The sequence below is a fragment of the Falco naumanni genome, chromosome 4 (assembly GCF_017639655.2).
Source record: "Falco naumanni isolate bFalNau1 chromosome 4, bFalNau1.pat, whole genome shotgun sequence".
In the NCBI taxonomy this organism is placed as follows: Eukaryota; Metazoa; Chordata; class Aves; order Falconiformes; family Falconidae; genus Falco; species Falco naumanni.
In genome coordinates this window covers 74,641,102-74,656,100 of record NC_054057.1, presented here as the reverse complement: position 1 = coordinate 74,656,100, position 14,999 = coordinate 74,641,102, and the positions used below count along the sequence as shown (strand labels likewise).

The 14,999-nt window shown below is 42.3% G+C and overlaps 1 protein-coding gene across 3 annotated transcripts in view; it reads left to right on the top strand.

Moving 5' to 3' along the window:
• ADCY9 (adenylate cyclase 9) overlaps nt 1–14,999 on the top strand; it is a 97,490-nt gene that overhangs the window by 70,570 nt on the left and 11,921 nt on the right. For 2 of the 3 annotated variants that reach the window (XM_040589106.1, XM_040589103.1), the window contains 4 exons: nt 3,872–4,031; nt 7,538–7,686; nt 8,525–8,602; nt 10,684–10,725. In XM_040589106.1, the coding sequence (XP_040445040.1) occupies nt 3,872–4,031; nt 7,538–7,686; nt 8,525–8,602; nt 10,684–10,725 (429 nt within the window). The remainder of the gene's footprint in view (nt 1–3,871; nt 4,032–7,537; nt 7,687–8,524; nt 8,603–10,683; nt 10,726–14,999) is intronic. The other variant, XM_040589104.1, reaches the window with a different exon arrangement.

Below are 14,999 nucleotides of genomic sequence, written 5' to 3'. Positions count from 1 at the left end.
ACAGCTAAGACCTTTAGTCCAGCTGCCGGAGTGGCAACGGAGAGCACTGTCACTGCCTGTATGATGAGAAAGAATTTAAAACTTTTAAGTTCTAGAAGAGCAGAAGTCCTCATGGAGCAAAGCCTAGAAGGGGGAAGGATGTTTTGATTCCTTTGAAGTGTCTGATAATAAATTATGGGAGTATCTATAGATGAGGATCCCACTGTTAGCACAAGTGCCACTCTAAAATTACTTGTACAAAACTGCACGCTAAACATGGTACTTCATTTGTAAGCACGTGGAAAATGTCATCTCCTGTGCTGTAAATGTAGTGCAAAGAATGTCCTGCCCACTTGAAATGTGACTACTTTGACTTTCATGAGTTCAGTTGAAGTGTAAGAGGTCCTAAAGTTCTGCTGTTTTATAAAAATACCTTGGGAAATGTCATCGAACATACAGCAGAGTGTGAGACTTCACTTGCGGTTCTTAGGAGTGCTTCTGCAGGAATACAGGTAAAAGACATCTGCCTGCTATTTTAGCTGTAAATACAGGACTTTTATTAACCAAGTATTTTTGACATCTTGTTCTTTTCTCAAGTAAAACTTGTTATAAATAAATTTGTTTAAGAAGAATGTGTTGCTTTTGATAGAAGGCTTCACTGAGGGTGAAGAGCTGAGGCCAGAATGGTGGATATTTCAACCCTGCTCAGAAGAGTGAGTGGTGGGAGCACGTGATAAGTTGATTCATTAATTCAGAAGGACCTTTCTAGAGAGCAAAAAAAAGTACCTTCTGGATGAAGAAAGCAAGTACAATCAAAACAGTAAAATGGGAAACTGCTGTTGTCTGACTAAGCAGAACTGCCCTTTGCCCGGTACCTTGCCTTCCCAGGCTTGCTGAACACCCACAGTCTGTCTACAACTGAGACCAGTTGGATCTTTTAAATTCCTAATGACCAGGAACAAAAATTGTTTTCTGCAGCTAGAGCTTAATGAACCAGTTCTGTTAACAACATGAGTGATACAGACTATTGATGCAAGGGAAAACAATGTATTCTGTTTGCCTTTACTTATTTCTAACATCTGTGGCTTTGGTATTTAATATCCCACCAAATTGCCTCTATGCCAAATGCTTTTGATTTGAACTATGGGAATTGATTTTAAACTGCCAGTAAATACAGAAATGATGGTAACATTCTCCATTACCCATTAATCATTTATATCAAAGTTACTAATTTGAACTCCAGCTTGTGTAAACATCTTGGATGCTTTAGCATTTAAGGCCTGTTGAGCTACCCACTGACACGGCATTATTTACTGATACTGCCCCGTAGCCATTAAATCTGTCTGCAGCTCTCGTTGTTGTCTGGATTTAATGCACTTCTTACTTCCTGCGATGGGAGGGTCGTGCTGTATTCACAGGCTTTCACTGTTCTGTGAAGAATGAGATTTCAATCATTTTAATTCCAGAGTACAGAGCATTGTGACAAATGCCGAACTGGGGTGGGGGGGGGAAAAAAAAAATCAATGCAAGAAGGTAAACATCATCATGAGAAATGTGGCGTTGTTCTGGAATTTGCACTAGCTTTTTTTGAAACACACAGCTGCCTAAATAAAGAAGTGTCCTCATCGCAGGATTAACGGGTCGGGTTCGCTGATGGATTTGTTGCTATAGTTCCCACAAGAATTTGTCCTGGCATGGAGGCTTGAGAGGGGGGAAAAAAATTAATTTAAAAAAGCTTTCTGCACCGTGGAGTCCCTGTTGTGTGGGTTGTGGTGAGAGACATGAACTGCACTGGGTATCTGCCACCCCTGGCGTGGCACGGAGCGGGTTTCAGTGCCAGCTCCACGGGAGCGTGGGCAGGGGGGCTGCTCTCCCTTCGGGGAGACTGGCTGCTCCCGGCTCTGCACCCTGCTGCGCTTCCCTTTCTCACCATTCGGCCGTGTAAATGCTCGTCCTTGTTCGTTGGCTTTGGGAGAATCGGACTTTATTTTTAGAGGCATGAACTTGGGTGGCATTTTCAGAAGTGCTCGATCCTGGGCAAGCTTGGCTGCTGCTGAAGGCAGGCGTTCCGTCACTGGTGTTAGAGGCAGCAGTTAGGGCAGCTTATAATGCTTGAGAAAACCCAGTTCTTACTCTATGGACATTCAAAAAAAAATCGCCCAGTAAACAATTTTTTCCTATGCTTTGTTGGAAATTCATATTTGCGCTGGAATATAGCGGTATTTTTGGTGTAAATGGAAGTTCGCTGAAGTGGGAACTAGCAGATCTGTGAGCACCCCCTCGTGGGGCCCTGGTGCATTACAACATCTATCCTGCTACCCCAAATTTCTCTTTTTCTATGCATTTAAATATAATTTCCGGATTTTAATATATTAAATTGCAGAAGAGCTTTTGAAGCTTTAAAAATACGCTTGACGTTGCAAAATTCGCAGAAGTCTAGGCTAGAGAATGAAAATATCGTTCATAAACAATACATATTTAAAGGTGTGGAATAAGTGTCAATTTCACTTAAAGAACTTTAAATTTATCCTGGTCTGTATCTGGCTTTTGTCCAGGATAATACTGTGTATTTTAGACAACAGTGTGAAAAAATCATGGATAGCTTTTCTCTTTTAAAAGATACAGGTGATACGGAATAATTTGTGTAACTTTGGAGATTGTGAATTTCATATTTAGTGGATGTTGGTGTTTTGGGTTTTTTTTTAGCTGTGAACATCTCTGTCCAAAAAAAGCAGCAGCTACGTACGCTCGGGCTCTGCTGCAGCCGGCTGTTACACTAGCAGAATTACCTGCCTAGACCAATTCTGATAATTCTATACATCCACGTGTAATGGCTTTGAACGAAGCTAACTCTGCTATGTTAGCTTTTGGTGTCTTCATAAAAATAATTAGAAAATTGAACAGCAGTGGTATTTTTTCTAGAGTGACTAATATTTTTGTGCTTTAAGAAGGAAGTTATCGCAGGGATTTGTTTCTGTACTTTCCTGCACAACATCCTCGAGCATTAAGTATCCTTTTACCTTGCCTTATTCTTTTTAACCATTAAAAATGCTCTCATTTAAGAATTATCTCTGTTAAGCTGCTCTCCGGAGCTCTTCAGTTGGCTGCTTCAGCACTTCACAGGTTTGGGCCATCATTTTATCAGCAGCTTGAGGCAAGAACCGTTCCTTCCCGCATGCCTCGTGCGGAGCCAACTGGGTTGCTGTGATAGATACCGCCAGGCGAGCGGAGGAGCGTGTCAGCTGCCAGCTGGCCTCCGAGGTGCTCATCGCAACTGCTTCTCAGGCTCTGCTGCCTGCCGAGGGTGCCAGCTCGCAGCCCACACTCCTCTTCCCCTTCCCTAATGAGAGAGAGCGGCGTCTGCTTGCAGGCAGGAACTGGGAGCTTCTGTCAGGGTGGTTGCAACTGGGAGGACTGGTTTCAATTGCAGGATAATGTTAAGATGGCATGAGTTTGCGCGGCCTCTGGCTGACTGATCTGTTAGCGGGGGATACAGCCCTGCTTTTAAAACATTTCTGGTGTTATTGTAAGTATTTTTAACTTGTAAGAGCTTTCCCTCTCCCCACCTGCTTTTAAGGCTAAATAAGAGAGACGCCTTTCCTATGCTTACCTTCCAAGTGAAGGTTGGGTTTCAGCTTGTTTACTCAAAGCCCACCATCCCACTTGCTCTCCCTCCCTTTGCCGGCACCCCTTGCCAGAGCAAACAACCAGTCATCTTTAGCAAAGGTGGATTATTTCCTGAAATTACCAACAGCTGCTATGACATGTAATGGGCGGTGAGTGCTCGTGCGGTCTAAATGAAGGATTTAAATTCTATTATTATAGGTAAATTTAGATGTATGAAGTGATGCACTGAAATTAATGCCTCTGTCTGTGATTTCATTTGTTCCAGAATGGCGTTCTTTCTGGAGGAGGTGATGACTTGCACCAAGCGTCTCCTGGAGGTGATATCTGGCTGGCTGCCTCGACATTTTTTCGGTGCAATTCTGGTTTCTCTCCCAGCTCTTGCAGTTTTTTCACACTTCACCTCTGATTTTGAAACAAATATACATGTAAGTTGTCGAACTCTGTTTCATAATCTGACGTTTTGGATCTAACAAAGCTTGTTGCTTGCCTGCTGTCTTCCTTCACCTCCCTCCTGCTTTACATCTATTTGATACAGGTCCGTTAGAGAATAGAGCTTTTGTGTATGATGAAATGCCTAGTTTGTTATGTAAATACAATCACTTGCTTGTTTGAAAACTCATACAAAAGAGGAGAGGGATACCTATAAATGCCTGCCTACGTACATACCATTTTTTTCTTAGACCAAACACTTCTGCAGGTATTTATTCTAGGTAATGCAAGAAGTGTGTCTCAGGTTTTTCATTGCATTCATCCTGGTTTTGATTTAGAGTTTGTAGTTGGAGGTGCTGTGTACACTTAAAAACCTTGTATGCCCACCAGTGAATCTTAACAGCGGGAACAGGATTAGCAGTGGATGTTTTTTCTTTGCAGAGTTAGATGGAGAAACTCAAAGGAGAGAGCTCTGAGTACCTAGGAATGATGGCCGTGCAGGGGCTGCAGGAATGGTTAAAGGAACGCAACGGCTGTCTTCTGAAATGATCGGAAAGTAACTGGGGTATTTAGCTCAGCCACAGAAAGGTCCCCCTGTGGACCACACAGGGGGTGTGGTGTCTCCTTGAATAAAAACATTCAGAAGGGGGGAAACAGGGGGTTGAATATTGAGCAGGGGAAAGAACAGTTTCATTTAAAGGCTAACTGTAGCATAAAGTCGATGTTTAAGAACTGTGAATAAAATGGAACTGGAGATGAAAATTTGTTTCTCTGCAAGTTTCTCTCAGGTAGCACAGTATACGATCCTTCCTTTCCAGGATCTTCAGGGAATTCTGTTTTGCAAATCTCTTGCTGTTTCAGGGCCCTGGGCATAGGTAACGACTATACCCTCTTCATTCTTCCTATCACAGTTTATTATTGGGTGTTGGGAAGTGTTCATTCCATGGGAACGTGGACGAGATGGTTTTTGGTCCTTCCTGACTTAAAGATATGTTCCATGGTTCTCACAGTCACGGCAGACTGTATTTGATATTCTTTCACATCCCCTGTTTAAAATCATTCTGCAGATTTTACCTTTTGGAACCTTAGTTAACTATTTTTAAGCTGTTAATTTTTAAATATTTTTTTTGTTTCAGTTTAATGATGGTGTTTCTGCCTCATGACTGCCATTAAACTAATTGTAGGGATGTTTTCCTCACACTGAAGGGAGCTGGAAACCTTCAAACCTCTCAAATCTGTCCTTTGATTTTTGTATCATCCCATTCATCACCATCCCTGATGATCTCTCCAAACATTTAAAAATAATGTTGGAAGAACAGTTTTATTAGTGTATTCTTGATACCTGTTCAGATCACGTTGTTAGTTTAAATGCTTCAGGTGGCAGCAGTAAGACGGTGGTGTTTGTCGCCCAACTGAGAATGAACTTCGCTTTTTTTCCTCTTGCAGGTCCTCCAGAGTCGTGGGGTTGTTGGCTCACTCTCCAAGAGATGTCCCAACTCGTGTTGTGCTCAGTGTTTCAACAATCATGGAGCTCTAGGAAATGGAGTCAATCTATAGAGGGTCAGGTAAGTGTCATATTTTACTATGACATGGTTTTGCAAAGTTTTTTTTTATTCATAGCATTTTATACACTCCCTGGATATAAAATAATTAAAAATTAACAAAAACAGCAATGAAAAAAAAAAACTTTCCAAAGCCATGCATACATAGTAAAACCCAGCACTTACTGACCCTCTATAGGCTGGCTTCATGCTGGGGCATCACTTGGAGTGAGAACCAGTGCTCTGCCACTTTAGGAGACCTGAAATGGGGGAAGAAAAGTAAGTTTAAATTACGGTTTTTTATGGACACTTCTGAAATTCCTTTTATCCGTTTTTGAGTCAGTTAAAAAAAAACAACTCTGCTTGTGGTTTAAAAATGGTAAATTATGTAAGGTTTTTTCCCATACACTGTGTCTACTTCTGAATCACATGCTTATTTGTTATGCTACAGTATTGCTAATCTGCAGTCTCTGCACTTCAGCTGTAAGGGAAATTTTAAGTGAGAGAGAAAGGGAGAGATTGATTATTTGGTACTGTAAAATGCAATATATGGCTAGAATGGAACTCCGGAATGCAGTTGTGGAGTCTCTGTTTTACCTTGGATGGTCATTAATATTCTTCATAAAACAATTTGCGCAGCAGCTTCAGAGTTTTGACCACTGTAAGGGTGTATCTCAGGGAAATGAAACATTCTGGGCGATACATCTGTCCTGCACTTCTCTTTCTTTATCCAGTAGAGGAACAGCGAATCTAAAATTGTCCTTTCTAATTGGCACTGGTGGCAGTGTTACTGAGCATCAGTTGACAATGACTGATACCTGCCTTGTGCTGCCGAAACAGATTTTTTTCTTACTTGAATTCACCTGTTGCAGGCCAGTGTGATGCTCTCTAAGGTGTTTTTAACAGTGGGCAGCTGGGTGATGTTTCTGAGGATGAACACGTTCCACATTTTCAATGCAGTGGAATTTTGATATTCAGTTTGAAACAGGCACGGTCTAACCCCAGCAATCAAGAGGAGGTTACCATGAATGTTTACCCCTCTCCCCCCTCTCCCCCCTCTCCCCCCTCTCCCCCCTCTCCCCCCTCTCCCCCCTCTCCCCCCTCTCCCCCCTCTCCCCCCTCTCCCCCCTCTCCCCCCTCTCCCCCCTCTCCCCCCTCTCCCCCCTCTCCCCCCTCTCCCCCCTCTCCCCCCTCTCCCCCCTCTCCCCCCTCTCCCCCCTCTCCCCCCTCTCCCCCCTCTCCCCCCTCTCCCCCCTCTCCCCCCCTCTCCCCCCTCTCCCCCCTCTCCCCCCTCTCCCCCCTCTCCCCCCTCTCCCCCCTCTCCCCCCTCTCCCCCCTCTCCCCCCTCTCCCCCCTCTCCCCCCTCTCCCCCCTCTCCCCCCCTCTCCCCCCTCTCCCCCCCTCTCCCCCCTCTCCCCCCTCTCCCCCCTCTCCCCCCTCTCCCCCCTCTCCCCCCTCTCCCCCCTCTCCCCCCTCTCCCCCCTCTCCCCCCTCTCCCCCCCTCTCCCCCCTCTCCCCCCTCTCCCCCCTCTCCCCCCTCTCCCCCCTCTCCCCCCTCTCCCCCCTCTCCCCCCCTCTCCCCCCTCTCCCCCCTCTCCCCCCTCTCCCCCCTCTCCCCCCTTTGAAGAGGCACTGGGCTTTTTGCAAAGGTAAGCTGAAGGTGTTTGAAGTCACTGAAATAATGGTTGTGCAATACAGAAATACAGAACTCCATCTAGGGAAAATTGTGACAAACTACCTGCACTAAAAGTTTTCTTGCTCTTTGAAGGGAAAGACCTCTCTCTTCGCGTCCTGTCTCCTGGTACGGACACGGGGAGGGATTACTGCTATGCATATAATGCAGGCAAAATTAGGTCCTTCTCTGTCATATCCCACAGTCCTTGATTTACGCTGGCATTTATGTGCGGAAAGGCTCCAGTCAGCGAGAAGAAGCTAACTCGCGCTCTCTCTCTCTGTTGCAGTACACCATGTTTATGTGTTGCGCGATTCTGATCACCATTGTGCAGTATTGTAACTTCTGCCAGCTTAGCTCCTGGATGAGATCTCTGTTGGCAACCGTAGTAGGAGCAGTGCTTCTCATCCTGCTCTACATCTCCTTGTGTCCAGACAGGTGAGCATCACACCGTAGCACTCGTAGACTGTGTTTGAGATGAACAAGTTTGGTTTCCCCCACCAGTGAAGTGAGGGTCTAATGCGTGGGATTTTAGTATCTGCCATGACTTTCTCTAGCATCTCGAACTTAATTATTTGATTTGGAAGAGTTCTGTGGAGTTCTTTTGAAGGACTTCAGGATGATATCTGAGGGGCCTTTTCCTACAGGAAAGTCATCTGCTTTGAAATGATGCTGTCCTCAACTGATGTGTTACTAGGGCACACTTACTCTTACCAGACCCATAGAACTGCCTTTCACCATTTGTTTGACGATCAATTTTATTAAGAAATTTCTGAAACATTTGGTGCGGCCAGAGAGCCCAGTTGTTCCCCCACATCCCTCTGGATTTATTTTTGCCCTTCGGAACCATGTATCTTTCTTCCACCTGCTTCCTCAAGAGGCCTTCCACTGTGGAAGGCAAGTGCTTAGATTTAATAGGATTGTAATACCCTGTTTCCTTTCTCACTTTCCTGCCTTTTCAGAGGATGCTGCAAGACAGTAACCAGAGGAATCAAATTAATGCAGTTTCTGTGCGATAACCTTAAGACTTCTCAGTTTTTCTCTGATAGGCAATTTTCCCCTTAGGAGAACTTGTTTGCAGCGTTCTCCTTCTATTTCCTTGCAAAGAGAGTCAAGGGAGTCCTTCCAGCCATCCACTCCTATTGTCAAAATTTTATAATCAGCTTGCACTTCTGAGTGGCTAAAGAAATACCAAACCCTTTGGCACTCTTACTATAGTGTGGACTTTGCAAGGACTTCTTATGCTAGATTATTCTGGTTCCTCTCCCTTCTTCAGAGGCCTGCTGAATCATATGGTGAAAAACCTGAAAAAAAAACCCAAACAAACCAAAAAGAGTTTGCAGATACGTTTTGTGTGAGTATTTATTTAGTTTTTAATCCACCTTTCAAGTATCTTCAGTGTTCTCTTTTAATCTTGATCTAATTTATATGAAAAATGACAGGGAGAATAAAAGTCACCCCTTAACACGTGTTCACATCTGTAGTTTGGAAGAGGCTGTAAGGATTGTAGGAAGAAAGTCATTCCTTGGGGGAAAAGAAACAACTTGGAAGTGGAGTCAGTTGACAAACATTTTCTAGATCATACTAGACTAAAGAAAAATCCCTTTTTTGTCTGTCTGCAGAGTGCTCAGGCAAGGAGTATATGCCAGTTCTTCCTAGCGTCAGTGGAGGGAAGTGATGGTTAGCCTCTGGACGCCTCCCCTTTCTCATCTTTGGTTTGCCCCTTCGGTTTTAGTTGCCCAGCTCACCTAACACCGTCTCTCCTCCAGGCACACCAGGTGACCCTCTCCCAGTAAGAAAGCTGACCTTCCACCTGTTGACTTTTGCCTTTGTAGCACTGATGCTTTCACTGTCCAACCACCAGCTTCACTGAGAAGTTGGCCCCAGGTTGGGTTTTTCACAGAAGTTAGTGAAGAGCAAACCCTCGATGCCTTTTCTTGACTTCCTGGCTACTCTTCCATAATTCCCACCAAGCAGGGGTTCTTGGTGGCTCATTAAGCTACGTGCGTGCTGGGAGTCCGTGTGGAGCTAGGGCAGCATAACTAGATGTTGGTTCATGGCAGAGATTTTTAAAATAGGGTAATATAATACATTTGTAGTACCAAAATCTTCGTAGAAAGGCAGGCAGCCAAGCCAAAGCATGGAAAAATATCGTAGTGGTTGGCATTCCCTGAGCGATCATTTGACCAGACCTCTGTGCATCCATGACAAAGGCGTTTTGTCGCAGAAGAAAATCAGGTTTGGTGTCATAATTTTAACTTCTAATTCCTTATTCAAAACCCAAAACTCTAGAACGAATTATACGTGTGATTACTAAATCAGCTTGTGCATAAGCTCTTCATTAAGACTTTGCGCAGAAAACCAGACACAAACCCAGGGATTTTCCCTGCGTTTCAACTTTATTAAGGGAGTGGGAAAGGCTGTTCCTGAGCAGAGAGATGGAGGCTTTGGTTTTTTTATCAGTTCATAGCATCAGCTTTTGCTGACTACTAAAGGGGTGGTATGAATATTAAAGAAATGTTATCTTAAGAAATTTTGCTAACGATAGCGTATTTCACCTACAATGACTGTTAATGGACAAAGTACAAAAATCACAGAATATGTTGTTATTTCACCTTTTAAAAATAAACACTTAAAGTAATAGAGCTGTTGAACTGCAGATCTGAAAAAGTGATTTATAGAATTGATCATGAACAAAAATAATATAGGTTGAATTAGTGAGACCTATAACTTTTTGTTTGTTAAAAATAACTTTTTTGTTCCTCTCTTATCATTAGTATGGATAATATTTTTTATCACAGTGGTAATTGCAGCTTTATATGCATCACAGGCAAATCTGTTCTGCAGATTTCTTTACTTCTTTTTCCAAAAGTAACTAATTCTGGGAGTTGTAATACTTGGTTGTGGTAGAGAAATTGCAATGCAGGTAAACACAAAAATTGCTTGGAACTACTTATTATTTTCTGTAACGTTATTTTTAAAAAATAGGCTCTATATTTGTGTGGGGTTTGGGTTGGGAGGGGTGTTGGGGTTTGTTTTTTAGTTTGGTTGGGTTTTTTTAATCTTTGTATTGTGTGATCAGATAAGTTGAAGGCATAACTGCATTTTAGAGTTCTGAAATTGCTTTTCCATATTTCCAAGGTAAGATTGGATTGTTTAACAATTACTTGTTGCAGGCAACATCTTGGCTGCATTATCAACAGTTAACCTTTAGAGGTGTTTGCATCTCTGTCTGACTGGTTGCTTCATCCAGGCAAAAAGTGCAGATAAGTCACGTTCAAACAAAGTTTGTCTGAAGCTGATCAAGCGTGCAATGCAATTATTGGTCCTGCAGTCTACATAATAGAAAAGTTTAAAATGCCAACTGAAATTCTGGCAGGATGCTTTGTTTATTGCTTTAACTTTCTTTCTGAAATCAATGCTTTTTTGTTTCAGCTCCATGGAAACTTTTCATCTAGATTTGGCACAGAACTTTAGGTAAGCTTTATATAAAATTACCATTTTTATGTTAGAGATTGAAACTTTCTCAGTCAATTATATGTAGCAAAATTTGCATCCACACTAACACACTTGGGAACTCAACAAATTGCTTCAGCAAGTTGTGTTTAAGCTCCTCGTGTACGTAATTTCCTTTACAGAGGACTTGGGTATGACCAAAAATCATCAGAGAGCTCATGCTGCAGCCACTGAGTCGTGTAATGTTTTTTCTTTTTAAATTTGATTTCTAGGAAATAGAATGCTGGAGGAGCTATATAAAACAGCATCTATTTTTCTAGTAGTAGCAGTTTTTAAAGCATTATCTGTACATTATGAGCTATTTATTTGATTTCCTTGGTTGATTTGCACCATTCAGGAATATTCTGAGTTGAATGCTGTCCACAGCTGGCCAGGTGAGAATTTTCTGTGGTAGAGGAGCTTCAGCTGAAAAAGCTGGCTGTGCAGCCAGCTGCCTTCACCGGGATGGAGACACGCTGGCGATGACAGCCTGGGTGCTGTCTGCCACCCTGAGCTCGCTTCGGCGGAATAGCGAGTCATAGCATTGAGAGCAAGTGAAATTTTATCCCCCAGACTTTTAAACAACCAAACAAAAATCTTTTCCTGGGTTATTATTAATAGCCCCTTATAAATAAACATGTTAAAGATTCACTCTGATTATTTCAGTGTTGCGTTTCTTACGGTTTTATTGCAAGTTTTGCAATACCATTTTAAAAGTGATTTTATTGGTCTTTGGTATTAGAAAAGTATGTGTTTACTAGTTACAGATTTGGGGGCAATAATGGGGCAGTGTTGCACTTGATTGAGCTAATGACCCTGGGAATATGTGACTCAGTAATTCATCTAAACAAATGTGTATTCAGGAGCACGTTGCTTTTACTGGGAGTATGTATCAAAACAAAATTACTTATTACTTTTTAAAAAATGTCATCTACATGAATGCTGTAGTAGTTCAGAAAAACGTGTTTTTTAAGCACAGAGAGATAGTAACTCTGCTTTCTAAGTATATGTTAGATACTTATTCACCAAGAAGTTAGCACTTAACCACCATGTTGGGGGGGTTTTTTGGGTTTGGTTGTTTTGTGGTTTGTTCGGTTGTTTGGTTTTTTTCACATGGGTTTTCCTTTTTGTGTGGTTTTGATTCATGAAAGATAACTTCATTTTCATAACAGAAATCCAGTTTGCTAAATCCAGGATGGAAAATTAAAGCCAAAAGCATAGAGGTGGCTTGATTTTTGGGTAAACTAGAGCACTGAAGGGAATTTGCTGAAAAGGCAGTGAACAAAATATTAAAGCACGGTGATCGCTGGAAGTAATGTCTTAGGATTAGCCTGAGCTTGGATCCTTACCGATTTATTAGTTTGTGAAGTCGCCGAATCTCTTGTGCTGCTCGGAATGACAAATGCCTTGCCCAGCACTGACAACAGCTTAGCAGGCTCCTGACCAGCTGCTAATCACTAATAAATAATTCATTCTGCCTTAAATAATTGACAGCCCAGCCTTCCACTCAGAGACTTTTCTACATCATCATTTATTAGAAATCTGTCAAAAGATTAGCTATCAAGCACTGTTTGCATGCAAAGATTTTTCTTCCATAAACATAGCATATAACTTTTAACTCATGACAAGCGAAGGTAAGAGTGGGTAAGAAACCAAACCATGCAGACATTGTTACTGGAAAAGGGCATGGAGCGCGCTCTGCCCGCTTTGCAAATCCTGCCTTGCGAGTTAAATGCTAAATAAGGCAGTGATCGAAATACCTCGCTCATAAAACATTTCTAAACTTCATTTTTAACTTTTTATGATGAGGTGTACTAGATTTGTGTATGTCGCTCCTTCAGCTGGGGAAAAAATGCATGGATCTTGTGCATGAGTTAATGCTGCGTAGCGCTGCCCTTGCTGCGTGTCGTCAGCGGTTCCGTCAGGTTAGTTGGTCACTGTCCCTGTTTGAATGCTGGAATTGGATCAGTCCAGCATGATCTTTGTTAACAGTCCAGCCTCCACTGATCTGAAGCTGCCGAAACTTGTAAATGAACACAGTTCTTCTAAGTGTTGGATATGGATATTAAAAGGGAGAATTATGAGTTAATCCTATTCTGTTTCTACCATTAATTTGCAACAGAATTTGGCTTCTCTTTTCAGGGTTCTTTTCAGGTATGTTATCGTGTACCACATTTCTAGAGTTCTGTGCAAACAGAATTTCCCCTTTTTCCTGGTGATGGACTAACAAAAAGTTGAAGCTCCCTTACCCTAACAAACTTTTTGGCTGTTTCTTACTCAATTAAATAAATAAGGTTCCTTGCTTACCCCAATCAGTGCAAAAGCTTTACCTGTCTTCTAAGAGGGCCAGACAAACTTATTTGTTTTGCATGCCTTTAATGAGGTTATTTCCTTTTCTTGATCAAGAATTGAGATAGTTATTAATGTTGCATGAGAAGAGAGACACTGGTAATGAAGTCTTAGCACCGAGTTCGTCTCTGGACTGTCCACGCTATGCTCAGTAAGTCAAAATATGGAATTTGCCTTGTTTTCCAGACAGACCAGCTCTTCATCCAGAAAGAGATGTGACCATGAACTTTGTCTTTTAAGCAGGAAATATTTCTCATTTTTGTTCATGTCTTACCTCAGAGCAGGTAGGGTGTATCATCTTCCAGCCTGACTGCTCGAGGAGCAGTGGGAGGCCACTTGAGGTGGAATGCTAGAATCACTTGGTGGCAGAGGGGGTTTATATGCACCCACTGTATGTTCTTCATCGAAAGCTGCGGTTTGATTCCCCTTTTCCACACTGTTCCACCATTGCATTCTTAAAAGATTTAGCAGGCATGCATCCTCTTTAAATATAGCAAGATATCCAAATCCAAGCATAGGTTACTGGCTCAGAAGCAAAATGGCTTTCCAGAAATCTTTATAAGTGGAAATCCATTATCTTTTATGATTTGTGATCAAGCCAAAGGAGATTCTATCTCTGGAGCTCTCACTCGTTCCATATTCAACACACAGCCTGGATTAAGATGCCAAGTTAATAGTTAGGCATCTGTGCCAGGAAGCACTTCACCAGTTTGAGTTAAAGGAACATTGTCAGCTGAAGATTTCAATTTGAATGATTTTTAAAATCAGTTTTCTGCTGCAGCACCTCATAAAAAGTAGACCTTAAAAAGATATGGGTGTGTGTGAACCTTTCTGTTGGGGGGGGGCAGGCATTCTTCTTTTCATTCTAAAGGGTAGCTTCAGGTCATCTGCTAACTGACTGTCTAAGATGATTTATGGTCCTGTAGGTCCTCTAACCTGGTCGCTGCAGCATCCAGAAATTTGATTTCCAAATGAGTAAGATGTAATTGCTCCCTCCTTCAGGCTGGCATCGTGGCTTTTTGTACTAAGCTCGTAGCAGTCACATCATGATCAAAAACGCCTGCTCTGGAAAAGATACTGCATCTTCTTTTTTTGAGATACTAACCCATTACCTTATTAATGAAATCAGGTCAGCTTGCAAGTGAGTCACTCGTTTCACATGCAGATCTCTAAGGTTGTACGCCCACGTGGGAAACAAGGTCAGGCCAGCACTTGAGGAGATGATTGAGAGCTCGCAGATGCCAGTACTTCAGGGTGGTGAATGGGAGGCAGCAGTTTCTTCTTAAAAGGCATATTTTGCGTTCAACATGAGCCATTTTCTGTCACGTAAAATTTGTGGGGCTTGCCTCATTCATTTGAGAGGAATTAAAGTACTTTGAGGAGTATTTTGTACAATAAACTGTAAATAAAAAGCCTTTAATAACTTAAATAAATCCCTGTGGCAGGGACATTTGATGTTAGAGCAGATTACCTGGATCAAACTCGTACTCTCAAAGGATAACATGTCATTGCTCAGATCTAGCAGATCTCTTCCCGTAAGATACAGAAAATAATGAACTATTCTGAGAAGAACCTGAATCGTACTCCTTAACTGAGAGTCATTCCTCATCTTCTCCAGCCTTATTTGTTTTCTAAGATCTTTTCTCTTCCTTATCCTCCCTCTGGTTTGTTTTATAAGCCTATCAAATGGGGAGGATATTTTGCCACCTGCAAAACGGGAGCAAGGATTGTATTTCAGGGTTGTTACCATGCTAGTCGTTAGTAACTTGGGCCTTTCTCTTAGCCTCTGACTTGCCTTTCTGGGGAGAAAATGCATAGGTTCATAACAGAGGTTCTGTTGAGAAAAGTAGTTGTAAGGGCGAAAAGAAGGAGTCTTAGTACAGCAATGCACCAGCAATTACAGGAAC